At 41.7% G+C, this 13,764-nt stretch overlaps 1 protein-coding gene across 3 annotated transcripts in view; it reads left to right on the forward strand.

Annotated features, from left to right (window-relative positions):
- The window catches only part of LOC148652566 (uncharacterized), a 47,544-nt gene that overhangs the window by 15,892 nt on the left and 17,888 nt on the right, over positions 1-13,764 (forward strand). For 2 of the 3 annotated variants that reach the window (XM_088599462.1, XM_088599464.1), the window contains exons 2-3: positions 5,841-5,901; positions 7,830-7,950. In XM_088599462.1, the coding sequence (XP_088455588.1) occupies positions 5,841-5,901; positions 7,830-7,950 (182 nt within the window). Of the gene's footprint in view, positions 1-5,840; positions 5,902-7,829; positions 7,951-11,007; positions 11,079-13,764 lie in introns of all 3 variants that reach the window. The other variant, XM_088599463.1, reaches the window with a different exon arrangement.

Consider the following 13,764-nt stretch of genomic DNA (forward strand, 5'->3'; position numbering starts at 1 on the left):
TTTGGTTCGATTCTGGCTGTGGTTACCGTGTGTGTGGAGTTCACATTGTTCCCCCATACCCACATGGGTTTTCTCCTGATGCTCTCGTTTCCTTCCATGTCCCAGAAATGTTTCCTGGGTTATTCGGTGTCTTGCAGTTGTCCCTGTGTGCTCTCGCATGCTCCCTGCAATGGGCTGGTATCTCGTACAGGGTGTAGTCCTGCTCTGTGGGGTGTAGGGCTGGCTCGCTCTCCTGCTAAAACATGCGCAACGCATTCATGTGATCCCACAGCGGAGGCAAGTGACTGCTGTGCGGTGAGAGGAGTCTCAAAGCGTGTTAGTTGTGGTCGACTGAAATCGGCGACGAACGTGTTGGATGTGGGTAAACGCAAATAAATGCATAAGCCCTCATCACGAGGCATTTTCGGCTACGTGAAAGACTAGTTCTGTCACAAATTTTCTAGCAGATCCTAGGAAGCTCACTGAAAGTCACATTTCTTTCTTTCCCATCTTCTGCTTGGTGCAATGCAATCTCAGCTGGTGATTCTAAAGCCTTAGCAGACCAGCCATCCACTGAGCAGGGTCCCTAGTCTTTCACTGTTTTGTGATTCCCGCTGTTGATTTGTGGCCCCTGAACGGTTCTAAGAAATGCAGACCTACCCTGAACATCCCAGCCTATTTCCGAGTTTCAGTTCCACTTAGTTACCTACGCCCCTCAGCTGAAAGCACTGCTTTGCACACACCTAGCTTGTCAAATCAATGAGATGTAGTGAGTCCCCAAAAGACCAACCAGGACAGATGGTAACAGGCAGGATTTATTGTCTGACTCACAGCTCTTGATATAATCTCTCATCATGGCACAAAAACCGGTGATCAGTTCTGTTGCAAGTAATGAAGGCTTAGGTCCTGACACTTCAGAAGAAAGGAAAAGGCTACATATTTTTGTCATTCAAGAATGTACCTTGACAGACAAATATCGACATCGGTCCAGATTCAGAAATTGAATTAACTGTCTGCCGATGGCTGGACAGCAGCTTAGACATGTCCCCGCCACAGGCAAAATGGGATCATTAATATTTAGCTCCTATATATGTTGTACAAAAGGCAGCTCTGGGGTGATTTGATAAAAAATCCAAAGGAAGTAACAGGCTTAAGTCAAGCCTTTTTATCTCTTTTATTTGCGTTGTTTGTTTCTCTTCTAGCGTAAAGCAGACGGAAGTGCTTATCTGTTTGCGAGACTCTGAAGGCCACTGCGCCAGGCGAGTGCGGCCTTGACTGCCTGAGCTGCGGAGGATTGATCTGTGGCTTGAAATGTGGCTCCATGATGCTTGTCCACATACGTGATGGTCTGGCTGCCTTTCTGACCCACTCCTGCCTGTTTCCATCTGAGACGCGCTCAGACACTGAATTCCTGTATCCAGGTTCATCACCTGGCTTTATGATGGCCCAGTATCGCTGGCTCTTCTGTTTTTCTTCTGTTACAGTTTCTTTACAAGAATCTCAGTGGAGCAACAATTGGGCACCCTTGGCTACCCTCAAGTTAATAGGCTTATGATCTCTGTTGTGTTTATTGTTACTGAAAGCTTATAAATGAGAGAACCTTTTGGCCTAGTCTGGCTCATTTGGTTAGTAGTATCTAATTGAACCAAATACAGGCAGACCCGGTATACTAAACGTTGGGTTTAGGGAACCGAAAGTTGCAACGTGTATAGTAGCAAAATAATGTATTTAACAGTTTTTTTAACATTAGGATACTGTAAACATGGGGGGTTCAGGACTGTTATGGGCAAAGTCCTTACTCTGACTTAATGTGGGCTTTTCCAATGAGACCTAATAGAATAAAGTTGGACCAGGGACCATAACTTAGACCGAGTGTGTTTCACTTGCAGCTAACCAAATATAGTACAGATGGTCCCGTTATACTGTACAGTTATTCCAGGTTACATTCCTAAATAATGCAACTTAAAGTGAAAAGACTTTTATAAATGGGAATAAATATACATAAAAAATAATGTAATGAGTTTGAGATGTGTTCCCTATATACAGTTTAGACAGGGACGTATACAATAAATGTGCCTATAACCCATAATAAAAAATCTGATGAATATAAATAATGTATCCAGTTCCTTAAGATTCTGTAGTCTCGTCGAAAGCAACAAAGCCATTCACTTCTTCAGGGTAGATTTTTTTATTTAAACCACTGTGTGATTGCTAACTTTTAAATACATGCACCTTGATCCATTGGTTGGATCAGGAATGTAGTGAGAGATGACATTAATTAAAGTTTAACATTCATAAGTCAGTCCTCTGTACCATACAAAATGATTGTGGTGACATTGTGGTGACAAAATGTTCCATTTTGACCGTTTCAGTTTTGTAAGCTGCTGTGCCTGAGGCTTGCCTTGGTTTGTATGAAACTCGGTCAAAAATTGGATCCATTGTGGCTCAGATACCCAAAAGCAAAGGTTTGGGCTGAAAGGTTTTGTTGGCAATGATCAAATCCAAGACAAGGTGGTGTAATGTCTCGCAGTCTTGGATTTAGAATTTGGTGTTCTGTGACATTCAGAAAGTGGTGTTTGTGCAGTCATTACGTGACTCCAAATCGCAAGCCTTCTCCACAGTTCTTCGAAAAAGAAACCACAAAGATCTCTGCCAATGCAGCTGAATACATCCCCTAAAGAGGTACAAAGCTTATCTAATGAATTTATCTAACGGTTTGCTCTGCTGGTATCTAACCATGGGCCGTCTGCGTATCACGGAAAGCACTCAAGACAATGAGCCTCTGGTATCTCTGCTCATAATGACTTGGTAGTATTTTGTGAAAGGGTGGTTGGTTGTGTGAAATCTGTATTGTGTGACCTGTGAAGTGAAATTTATCAGATTTTATTCCTAGGGGTAAAACGTAATTGAAATATACCAAATATGCAATACAAATTTTAAACAATCTTTTGGGAAAAATGTGTTTTAAAGATCTTTTGTAATGCAAATTAAAATACCAGTGTTGACCAAGACAGAAACTGTGAAGCCTTGCTTTAGGTTTAAGAAACAAGGAGAGAGACCTCATTAGTGAGGTGCTGTTTGGTATGTAATTTACTGGAGTCTTTTGCATTGCGTTTTCTTACAATGGAATGTGACAGTGTTATTTGTATGTTGTTGTATGAGACCCATGACAGAAGGACTGGTCTGTTCAGTGTCATCTTACTGTCTGACCAGCATCTCTTATATAGAACCAGCTGAATCTGAACCTCCAGATGACTTTTATATGTTCTCTTTCAGCACGTCTGGCTGATATTGACCCGTTCGAGGTCTTTTCCTGATTGATAAGAGAGACCGTTGTGCTTTGCCCAGTTCCCCCTGCTGTGGGGACAGCTAAGTGTAAGATGGCACTCAAAACCACAATTATTTGTATCTGACTGATGCATTGTAAAGTCTTTCTGCTTGTAAAGAGCACGTGCCACTGGAAACTGCTAGAAAATGCCTTTTTTGGGTAAAGTGTAACCAATTAAGATTCCTTCTAGTTACAAGATAAGCATGTGCCAGATGAGAAAAGAATTTTTGGTGCTTTGTTCACTGCAGTCCAGTCCTGTCCTGTAAGGGCTGCCAAGAGGTAAAAATATAAATACTAGAAGAAGAAAATGTTTTAGGAATTCATGGCTAAGCCCACCAGCTAACATAAGGTTTTTTGCAGTAAGGTCAGAAAAGTCTTCATGAATGTAATGATCTCTGCCCAGAGTGTAATCTGCTACAGGCCTCTTTGTAAACACCTGGAAGCCTGTTTTATGTTTAGTTAGGTATTTGGCGTTTTATTTCATATTTAGCTCTGCATTCTTTCCTCCCTGGTTTGTTTACTGAGTTTTGTTTTAGACTGATGGGTCACAAGAAGAGGGGTTGGTAGGATTAGAACTGTCTGTTGTTTCTGTTTTCAATCATTAAGGATTTTAAGCTTAAAGAACTAGAAGTACGTCACTAAAGCTACTTTGACAGTGTCTGCATGTTGTTGATAACACTTTATTTTGCTCAGCTGTTTCTTCCGTAAGATCTGGCTAGTAACTGGGGAAAAAAGCTTAGTTCCTGAGCTTAATGGCATTTTTCCAATACGGTTAAATGAGCAGCCAGCTGAGCACTTAATGTTCCAGTACTGAAACTCTGAAGCTATATTGTGCTGGGGGGAATAGTCTGGTCAGATTTTTTTTTTTATTTTTAATTGTACAAAGTGTTTAAACTTTGTAATCATAACCCCCAGTCAAACACCTACGGTCTCATTTAATATGTAGGAAAAGGTTATTTCTGATGTGGTGCTGAGAGTACTATAATATTTAATTTACTTCCCTTAGAGTAACAGGAACTGGACCTGTCTAAGGACATTGTTTAGGTTTTAATAAGCATGAAGCTGGTGATTTAGGTGTTCATGTTAAAAAAAAAAATAGAATGTTGCCTTCTAACCAAAAATGTGATGATATGGAATCTCACAGGCCTGATTTTGCTAAAAAAAAAATCAAAACATTTGACCCATTCTAGGAGACTATGAGAACTGCTCACAATCACAGCTATGAAAGAGGGATGTCAAAGTCCTGGAGGTGAGATGATTGTGGAGCAGACCCTCGAGTTAACAAGCTTCAGAGAGTAATTTGATTGGCAGTTCATTTTAAGGCGGTCCTTAGACCAGACGGACTATGACAGCTGGTTTTACTTGGTCATCTTTCAGCAAATTGTGGCTGGGAGTTGCCTGATCCTTTCTGAAACATTCTGGCAGTGGCACCCCTGTTGGGAGGTTAGTTTAGGAATTCTTGCTTCAGGAGTGCATATGTGAGAGGCACTTACCACATCAAAAAGAGAGGTAACCCTTCATGAACCATTCTTGCTCCTTTGTCTGCCTGTACAGCACAAATGTTCTGCTGTGCTCGCTTGAGGTGTGACCGAACGTCAGTCTGAGGACGTAGGAGTGGAAGAGCTCGCCTGGCGGAGCGGCTCTGGCCTGTGGGTGTCAGGGTCAGGCTGGGGCTGAGGCAGGCAGGAGAGGTCTTGTGTGGCTGGAGTGGGCTCCAACCTTTTGTCTCCATGTCACAGGCAGGCGTGAGGAGAGCTCGAGCTGTGTAGAGCCCTGGCACTGCGTGTTTGTGTAGGAGAAAGGCAGATGGCTGCACATGTCACCTGTCAGTCAGAACTAAGAGAAATGTGTTTGTGGTTTTTGTTATAATTTATTTTACCCAAGGATAACATAGAGAAGGTGGGGGAGAGATGATTAATCCAGAGATTCAAGTTTATTTCCAGTAATTCTGTTTTACAGGCACTAATATTTAAGTGTCAGGAACAGTTTATAGTTGAATCCCAAGCAAGCCTAGCGTGTGGGTGGGCAACTAGCTCTTTCCCAATGCCTTTTTGACATTTAGCAGGATGCAGTGAGTATTAGTAACTTGTTTTTTATTTTGATGTTACCTGACCTGACAGAGGTAAAGGTTTTTTTTCTGGTTTAATTATCCACTCAACTGCACTGCTAATAATGACCAAATACATTTCCCCACATCTGTTACCATAAAGTACAACAGCAGTATGGCAGAAATGTCAGTGTACTTCTGCTGCACAGAAATGACTTCCTATCTTAGCCCAGCTTATTTGCCCTATCATTGTCTTGTCCTTTGTAATATTCTGCTTTTACCCAGAAGGTCTGATCAATGATAATCTGTCTGTGAATATGCAATGGATATTTAAGGCTGCTCAGATTTTGTCAAATAGTTTTGATTTTGGCTTGCAAGAGCTTTGGGTGTGTGTGCATGTGTGTGTTCTGCCCAGCATACAGTTTGAGTTGCGTTTGACTTTTTTACTTTTTTTATGCCACAATCCTTCTTAAATTCTCATTTAAGGTACCCCATCATGAGGCAGAGAAGGAGGAGTCCCAGAATACTGCACCAGCTCACGAGAAAGGTATGTTGTTCGTGTTCATTGTAAAAAAAAAAAAAATGAATTTGGGAAACAGTTTGGCACATTTGTCTAGGATTTAATGGTGTTGCTGTTCCCTGGATCCCTTCTTTTTAATTCAGTTGTAATACAGTAGGTCTTTCCTGAGGATTATACTGTACTAGCACAAAGGTGAATATTTTTAGGACTTGCATGTAATGGCCGTATCCTTATCTTAAAATTGACAGTTATATGGGAAACTGATTTCATTAAATGACTGTGCTACCGACAGACATTTGTTGCCATGGTTGCTAAAGCGAGTTGGGGGGGGTTAAGCACTTATTCAATTAAGGATTTTCTCCGTACAAAAAAAAGGATCCAGAAACCTAAAATTGGATTGCAACTGCACAAATTGCTCATGTCACAAAAGCGTATTTAAACGTTATAACCTAACTGTTTTTATCTTTCATTGATTTCGTTTATAAGGTCTTGTGAACTGCGAATTCTTTAACACTTGCTCTAGGGGGAAACGAAGACTTCAGAACAGGAAAGCTAAAGAACCCTTCTTTCTCAGTTCATTATTATAGTTCCAGGAGAATAAGCATGTTTCCCTCGGGTGAATCTTACAAGTCCTTGACACAATACAAGTACAGTAAGCCTCCACAGAAGGGAATTGTACTGTTGGCATCATTTTATTGCACTGTAACCCATATTTTCTTCACTATTCAAATATGAAGACTTATTTGTTACTGGAGTGCTTGTGTGTCTGAAGTATAACTGCATTAATTCCAATTTCTGTGTTCTATACTTAGATTGCACAGCACAAGCATATCACTTACTATTCTCTCACATTTGAGACCCTCTTTCTTCACTTACCTGCCACAAACAATGAGATGTTTCTAAGTAAAACCACAGCTTAAAAACATTTTAATTGTTTGTTTTAATTTAATTATAAAAAGCTAACAGACATCAAACATGAATATTGACATACCAACAAGGCACTACTAAAGCACAAGCAAATTCACAAGTGAATTGGATCTCGGGTAAGTTGTGCTTTAGTTCGTGACTCATTTTTAGAGCTCAGAACCAATAAAGGCTTGTTGCCATTGTCCTAAGAAGATGATCATCCTCACTTAATTGTCAACAAAACAGGGTGTCACAGTGGCCCAGTGGTTAGCATTGCTGCTTCTCACAGCTGCAGCCCTGGGGTGCTGTCCTGTTTCCTTACTCAGTTCAAAGACATGCTGGTACTGTAGGTTAATTGGCTTCTGGAAAAATGGGCCTGCTGTGAGTGTGTCTGTTTGTCTCTGGATGTACCCTGCGATGGACTGGCATCCAGTCGTCCTGCCTGGCTTGAAAACACATTACCAGCACACAAGTAGAGGAAGAGGAGGTTTGCTGTGTTAAAGCTATGCATTTAGATTCACACAAAGAATGGGTTTGAGTCTTAACTAAACCTGAGCAGCAGATGCTTGGAAGCTCTTAGGAGGAACTTAGGAGGTTTTCAGCCTTTATATGATCATATATAGTGGGACTAGACTGTAAACAACTACATTCCCAAATGTAGTTCATTACAAGTATCATTACAATGCAGTCTGAAGAAGGAAATTATTTTTTTTTCAGACCGATTTTAATGTGGACTTTGATGGCAATCAAGATGCCACTGTGTTATCTGAATAGATAGATTTGGACTCCCTGAAAGAAAGCAGTTTGCCTGTGTGCAGGTCTTGACATTGTAAAGTCTTAGTGAAGACCTTGTTCCTGTGCTATTCAGGGTCATGCATTATAGCGAGATCGCTGTTAGGTGATTCTTAGAGTTTCTTTTTGTAATGTGTAATGGGTCATCGTTTCAAATTCTACTCCCCCCCCTAAATTTAATGTGTAATGTTTGTCACTTTCCCCTGCGCCCCGTGTTGCAGCTGTGTGCTGAGCGGATGTTTCCGTGTGCCCTGCAGGTACAGCCGTGGCTGAAGAGGCGGAGGAGGTCCAGCTGTCTCTGAAGTACAGTCCTGGGAAGCTGAGGGCCAGTCAGTATGAGAACATGATGACCAAAGAAGAGCTGGAGGAGGAGCAGAGGTATAGATCACATCTGAGCTGTTCAGGCTTGGGCATGAGCACAGCCGGACGCAGGGCAAGGCGCTGTGCATCCATTTATTCAAACTGCTGCATGTTATTTACAGGGAAAGGAGGGGACGCGTTGATACCTGAGCCCTTCATGACAATGTTGCTGTCAGCTCTTGTGCGATCCCATTAATGCAAGTAGTAGTAGTGTCTGGCACTTGATAAAAAGACCTGAAAATCTTTTCCCGGGGGTGGAAAATGGTCAAAGAGGGATGAATGCATGCACTCATGCCTAAATCAGAATGTCACTGTAAGGCTGTGTTGTTACAGAAGGTCACACGTCTACCTTTCAAATAGTAAAGGAAGAGATGCTCCTTACGAGCCTTCATGTCTTGTTTCTATGTCTTTGCTATGTTTTGGTGCACACAAGCAGTTATTTTAGTGCACAGTCTTTAGTTAGTGCATTGAACACAGTCACACATACTGTAGTCCTGTATAATGGAAGAAATGTACTCGCAGTCCATATCAGTGAAAATAAGGAATTAAATGAAAATTACCATAATTGTTGTGTATATAAATTAACATCAGAAAAAGACTACCTACATCCCCAGTTTTTTTTCCTAAGCTCCGTGTGCAATAGCTAGCTCCACTGAGCTAGTCGTCATGAAGCACTCTTCTCTAAGCCAGATGGTAATGATAAAACCTGGCTAGAGACTTCCTACTAGTCTCTCTAATCAGAAGTGGCAGTCAGGGTGGTGTCCAGATAACATACCGTTATCATCTTTTAAAAAAATTATCGAAACACACCCACTGCAAAGGATTTTTATTTTTTTGTTGTTTTGAAAGAAAATCTAAGCTTTCTCAGTATCTATTGCCTAGTGTGTTGTTGGATTTGTCCATTTTTGTAGAATCCTTTGGCTTTTATAGGAAGAATAAGAACAAAGTAAAACACTTCACTCTTTCATGCAGTGGGAGGAAACAATATCTTGTATAAGTAAGCATTTATCGAAGTTAGCTTCCTACTGTTTCCCATGGATAGGTGATCTAAATGTGATCCAGTTAGAAATGTATTTCCATATAGTGCCTGTGAGTGTATTTGGTCAACACTGTTTCTATACTTCCCAGCGTTCCTTTCCATAGGTGGTCCTTTGGTGTAGCATAAAGGCTTGTGGTTCCCAGTTCAAACCCCGAACAGAACACTGAACCTCAGTGTGGTCTTTCCTTCAGCTGAGAAGTAAAACCAAGGTCTTACTGTAAGACACGGCTCAAATGGTCAACTTTCAGTCTGTGTTAGGCCCTTAGGGTCTGCTAAAACCACACCTTTATAATAGTTATAAAGGATCATGCAGGAACTGCTATTAGTGTGTAGTCCAGTCTCAACCTCTGTTGGTGGATTTTCAAAAAAAGAAGATCCCCAAATGACTTATTTTTATACAATACAGTGTCTGCCCTTTGAGGGATTTAGTGTCGAATTTTGGGGAATTTTGCAATGGGAAAACTGGAATCAGCTTTTTAAGGCTAGAATTGTTATGTTATAGCAGTATTGAACCTCAAATCTTATCTTTTCGCTAAAATGTACACCTTGGCTGAGACTAATATGTACGCTGTAATAAAATCGTGACTGATATGACCACATATTTACCTGAATGGCATTTTAACAAAAGGAAATCCTAGTTGCCACCTTGGTTGAACAGTTCAGTGTTGATCCGAACAACAATGACTCTTCTGATTTGGGGGGGATTTGGGTGATGCTCGTGGTTTTGACAGGGCTGCGATGAAACGGAACAACTGGGGGTTTCTGGGAGCAGCTGAAGTGCAGCAGCTGTCAGGGCTGGTACACAGCACACGTGAGCATGAAGGGGGATTGGTGAGCCAAGAAAGCAGCCTCTACAAAAGCCTTTATCTCAAAATTATAAAATTCAGCTTTAACTGAACCATCTGGTGAAGAGAGGCCTTTTGTGTCCGCTTATCACTTCTTTGTGTTAAAACTGGAGGTCCCTATAGAAATAGAGAAATAGGCAGCAATGTTCCTCCTATCTTTTCTCCAGCTTTCAGAGCCCTGTCAAGACTTGGGATTGTGGGTAAAGGTCATTTTTCACAGATGCTGTCCAGAAGGAGTGTTGGGTAAAAAAGAAGGAGATGTCTCAAGCCTGCTTTCACTGGAGCACTGCATCTTTAACAGGGGAGTGAAATCATGCCTAAAAATAATCTCTCAGTGGAAAGGCAGGGGCTGTGTTGATAATTTATTTTGTTCCCATGGATGAGGAAAGCGAAAATGTTGCAGCAGGGATTCGGTGTGCCAGAAAACCTTGAATATGGTTCTCTCTCTCTCTCTCTCTCTCCTGTGAATACTATTTTTTCCCCTTGCTGTGTTCTGTGGAGTTCATAGATATGTTGGAGTGTTTAGTTTGCCCCCTCAAGTGCCATTAGAGAAGCATGCTGGCAAGGACAGAAAATTCTGGAAGCTGCCAGCTGTGGAATTGGGAGATGCAGAAGGGTATCTTGAATAACCACAGACCTGACCAGAAACCTGACCAAAAACTGTTACTTCTGAAGATGCACAAGTATAAGATGTGAAAATAAAAGGTGATGTTGCACAGGTCCACATTTCTTCAATTGTCTGTCCTCATAACCTGCTTATCATGGAGTTAAAAGGAAAACAACTTTTATTTAACCAGTTCTTTGTTGGTTTTTTTCCTTCCCGGAGTCTTCAAAATTTGATGCTAGAGGTACTGAGCCCCTGCCGTACTGAAATGAAGACCTGTATCATGGAAATGAGACAAGGAGGAGCCTCCAACCTCAAATCAAAACTGCCACAGTTCTCTGTGGATTGCCTGGTGTCTTTACACCAAGAGCTCAGAACAGCTGTGGGAAATCTGACACTTCCACTGCATAAGAGGACGCCCATTTTAATATAACAAGGGCTAATGTTCCTGAGATTTAAATGTGTGGGTTTTTTTTTGTTCATCACAGAGAGGTTAGCAGCACACAAACCAGCACCCCAAGATGCAGGCAAACGGATACGCTTCCCACCCAAAATGTAATGGCTTTTCCCTGCCTTTATCGTTCCAGGATAGAGTTCACAACCGATTTTACTTCCCTTTAAACAACAAGGACAAGCAGTGTGTGTTAGAAAGCCCTTGGTAAAGTATAAATTTCACTTTAAATTTCCCCACCCCTCCACACCATGATTCCTTAACAGACCAATTTCATTTTTCTCATTTTCTCCTTTTGGACTTGTGTGTTTACAAGCTGTACCTTATAGCCTGAGACCCACTTTTTTTTTTTACATTGCCTGACATAGGAAGAAATAGTGATAACACAAGTGGTCAATATCATTTTTCAAACCAGCTCTGAAAGATGCAGTTCTGTACAGCAGCTCCCATTGGTCAGATCTGACTGTCGTTCCTCAGACAGGCTTGTTCCTGTCCTTCCGCCCATCATATTTAAAAACCACCCTCTCACTCCAGACAAGAGATGAGTCATGTCCTTTTTCTGCTGTGTTAATTCTACTCGTGCGTTCATCTCCAAATATGAACTAACTGGAGTTCTCAAAATGGGCCGTGTTCCTATTTTGTCAATCCTTTTTATTAAATTGGCTTTTCATATGACCTTTTTTTCTCAACCTCTATAATTCAGCAACATTGTCAGTGTCACATAGTTGTATTTGTTATCCAGTTATTTCTGATGCAACAGTTAGTTAATAAACAAGGTCTGTCCCATGTTGGAGCCAGAACAGACTGCTCTCTGTTTCAACAGCAGTGCCATTTTCATACTGACTGTGTTGTCTTGTCATTTAGATAGTAGCCAGTTCTGATACATAACCATACTGTGTGACATATAACACCAGTGTGATGGTGCATTTCCACATTACATTACACAGTGTCCCAGGTCAGTGGCTCCCAATCCTGGTCCAGGAGATCCACACACCTGCTAGTTTTCATTCCAAGCTTAATTACCTAATTGAAGCCTTAATGTATCCGATCAATTGATCTAACAAAATGCTTGACTGGAATATTTGCATGTTGTTGTTTTTTTTTTTACTTGGAGGTTCAGGGTTTTATTTTGCTTATGAATTTCAAAAGCATTCATAAAAGGAAGCACCTGCATGTTTTGGAAATGAAACCAATTCAAATAAAAATGAAGCCTCTTAACGAAGTCCATTAAGGGTTCAGATGTGTATCTGAGCGCATGGCTGGAACAAAAACCAGGCATGTGGGCCTCCAGGACCGGTATTAGGAACCAGGTTTTATTTCTTAGTTTTTTTTTGTTTTGTTTTGGAGACAGATTTTAATGAATGCTGAAAATTCCTGAAAAAAAATCCCAGCACCTTGTCATTGTGGATTTTTTGATGCCACAGCAAACTGACCAAAAGTGTCTTTGATTAAGGGTGTTCTTAAATGCCAAAAAATAACAACCTTTTTTTTACTTCTCTTTATGGCAGTCCTATAAAATGTCTACAAAGCGCAGCAATCTGTAATATTGTAACAAAGTTGTCCGAATAGAATTGATCTGTGATGTGAGGACCTGTACCCCCGGCTTTTTCCTCCCATCGGCAGAGCTGAGGGCAGGACGTAACAGCAGGGACATATTGGTACCATTTTTTGTGTTCATGGTCTTGCAGTGTGGAACCTCTATGATGAAAGCATATTGTACTAAATGTTGCCTCTCTGAAACTGAAGTCCTCTAGGAATATTATTGAAGCCTCCCAAGCTCCAGATTAATGGATGTGCTGTAACTGGTAGCTTTTTTTTTGTGTTTGGAGAACAGTCAAGCCCTGGAATCCTGGGAAAGCACAGGGCAGATGGTGTCGTCCAATAAGGCTATGTCATTGGGGATACACCAAGTATTCACATCCGGCTCACGGAAAAGAGAGAGCTGCAGGGAAAGACCTTATTTGCTTTGCATTGAAAGTAACTGAGGCAGAGCTGGCAGTAATCTGGGACATTATGACTGCAGATGTCTGGAATCTGTCACTTGCTTGGTGGAAATGGCAAATGCAAACTCGCTTACACTTTGAACTGTGTCAAGTGCTAAATGAACTTGTGGAGTCCACTGAAAACATTTGTGTGCACACTGACAGGCTGATTAACTTGTAGTTAACGAAAGCTGTGGCAGTGGTAGCAGCAGACCCCTGGTTTGCGAAGCTAAGGCTCTTCAGATTAACAGCGTGTTTGTTGCTCCTGTTCCTTACTGAGGAAGGTGCAGCCACCTTTCTTTGAGTATCTGTGGGCAGAGTGCAAGAATGAATTTGCAGTTTAACTTAACTATTGATACTTGACTCAAAACTGCCAAGACATATTTTGGGCTCCCTCCATAGGAAGCAGTGTGGCTCCAGTGCAAGCTGGAGCAAAGAACGTCACCCTGATGGCTGCCTGCTGTCAGCTCTGCGTACATACTCACAAGTGTTCAGAGGAGGAATTAACCTGTAACACAACTGCGTGGTCCATCAATCTCGCCTACTCTGAAGCCGCAGAAACTGGGACTGCCCCCAGCCCTAAGAGACATACTCGCCAACTTTAAACCTTGTAGGCTGCAAGTCGAGACTGGATAGGGAGATTTGGTCCCGAGGCTCAATGATTTTTGTGGTCCGTCATGTTCATTGCCACGGTGACGGGGTGCAGACACACAATCCCATTTCCTTTTCGTGGACATGTGCGCATACAGCTGTGTTTTTAATTTAAACTCTTCCACCTCAGGGCCAGCATTGTGCGCCTCCTGTTATATTGTGTTTGCTTCCCTGTAAGAAAGCAAGGTCTGACTCTGCCTGCTGTAGTTCCAGAGACAGCTGGAGCTCCAGGCCCTGGATGGCAGGACACAAGGCTCTAT

This window comes from Lepisosteus platostomus, chromosome 11 (genome assembly GCF_059453375.1).
Source record: "Lepisosteus platostomus isolate fLepPlt1 chromosome 11, fLepPlt1.hap1, whole genome shotgun sequence".
Lineage (NCBI taxonomy): Eukaryota > Metazoa > Chordata > Actinopteri > Semionotiformes > Lepisosteidae > Lepisosteus > Lepisosteus platostomus.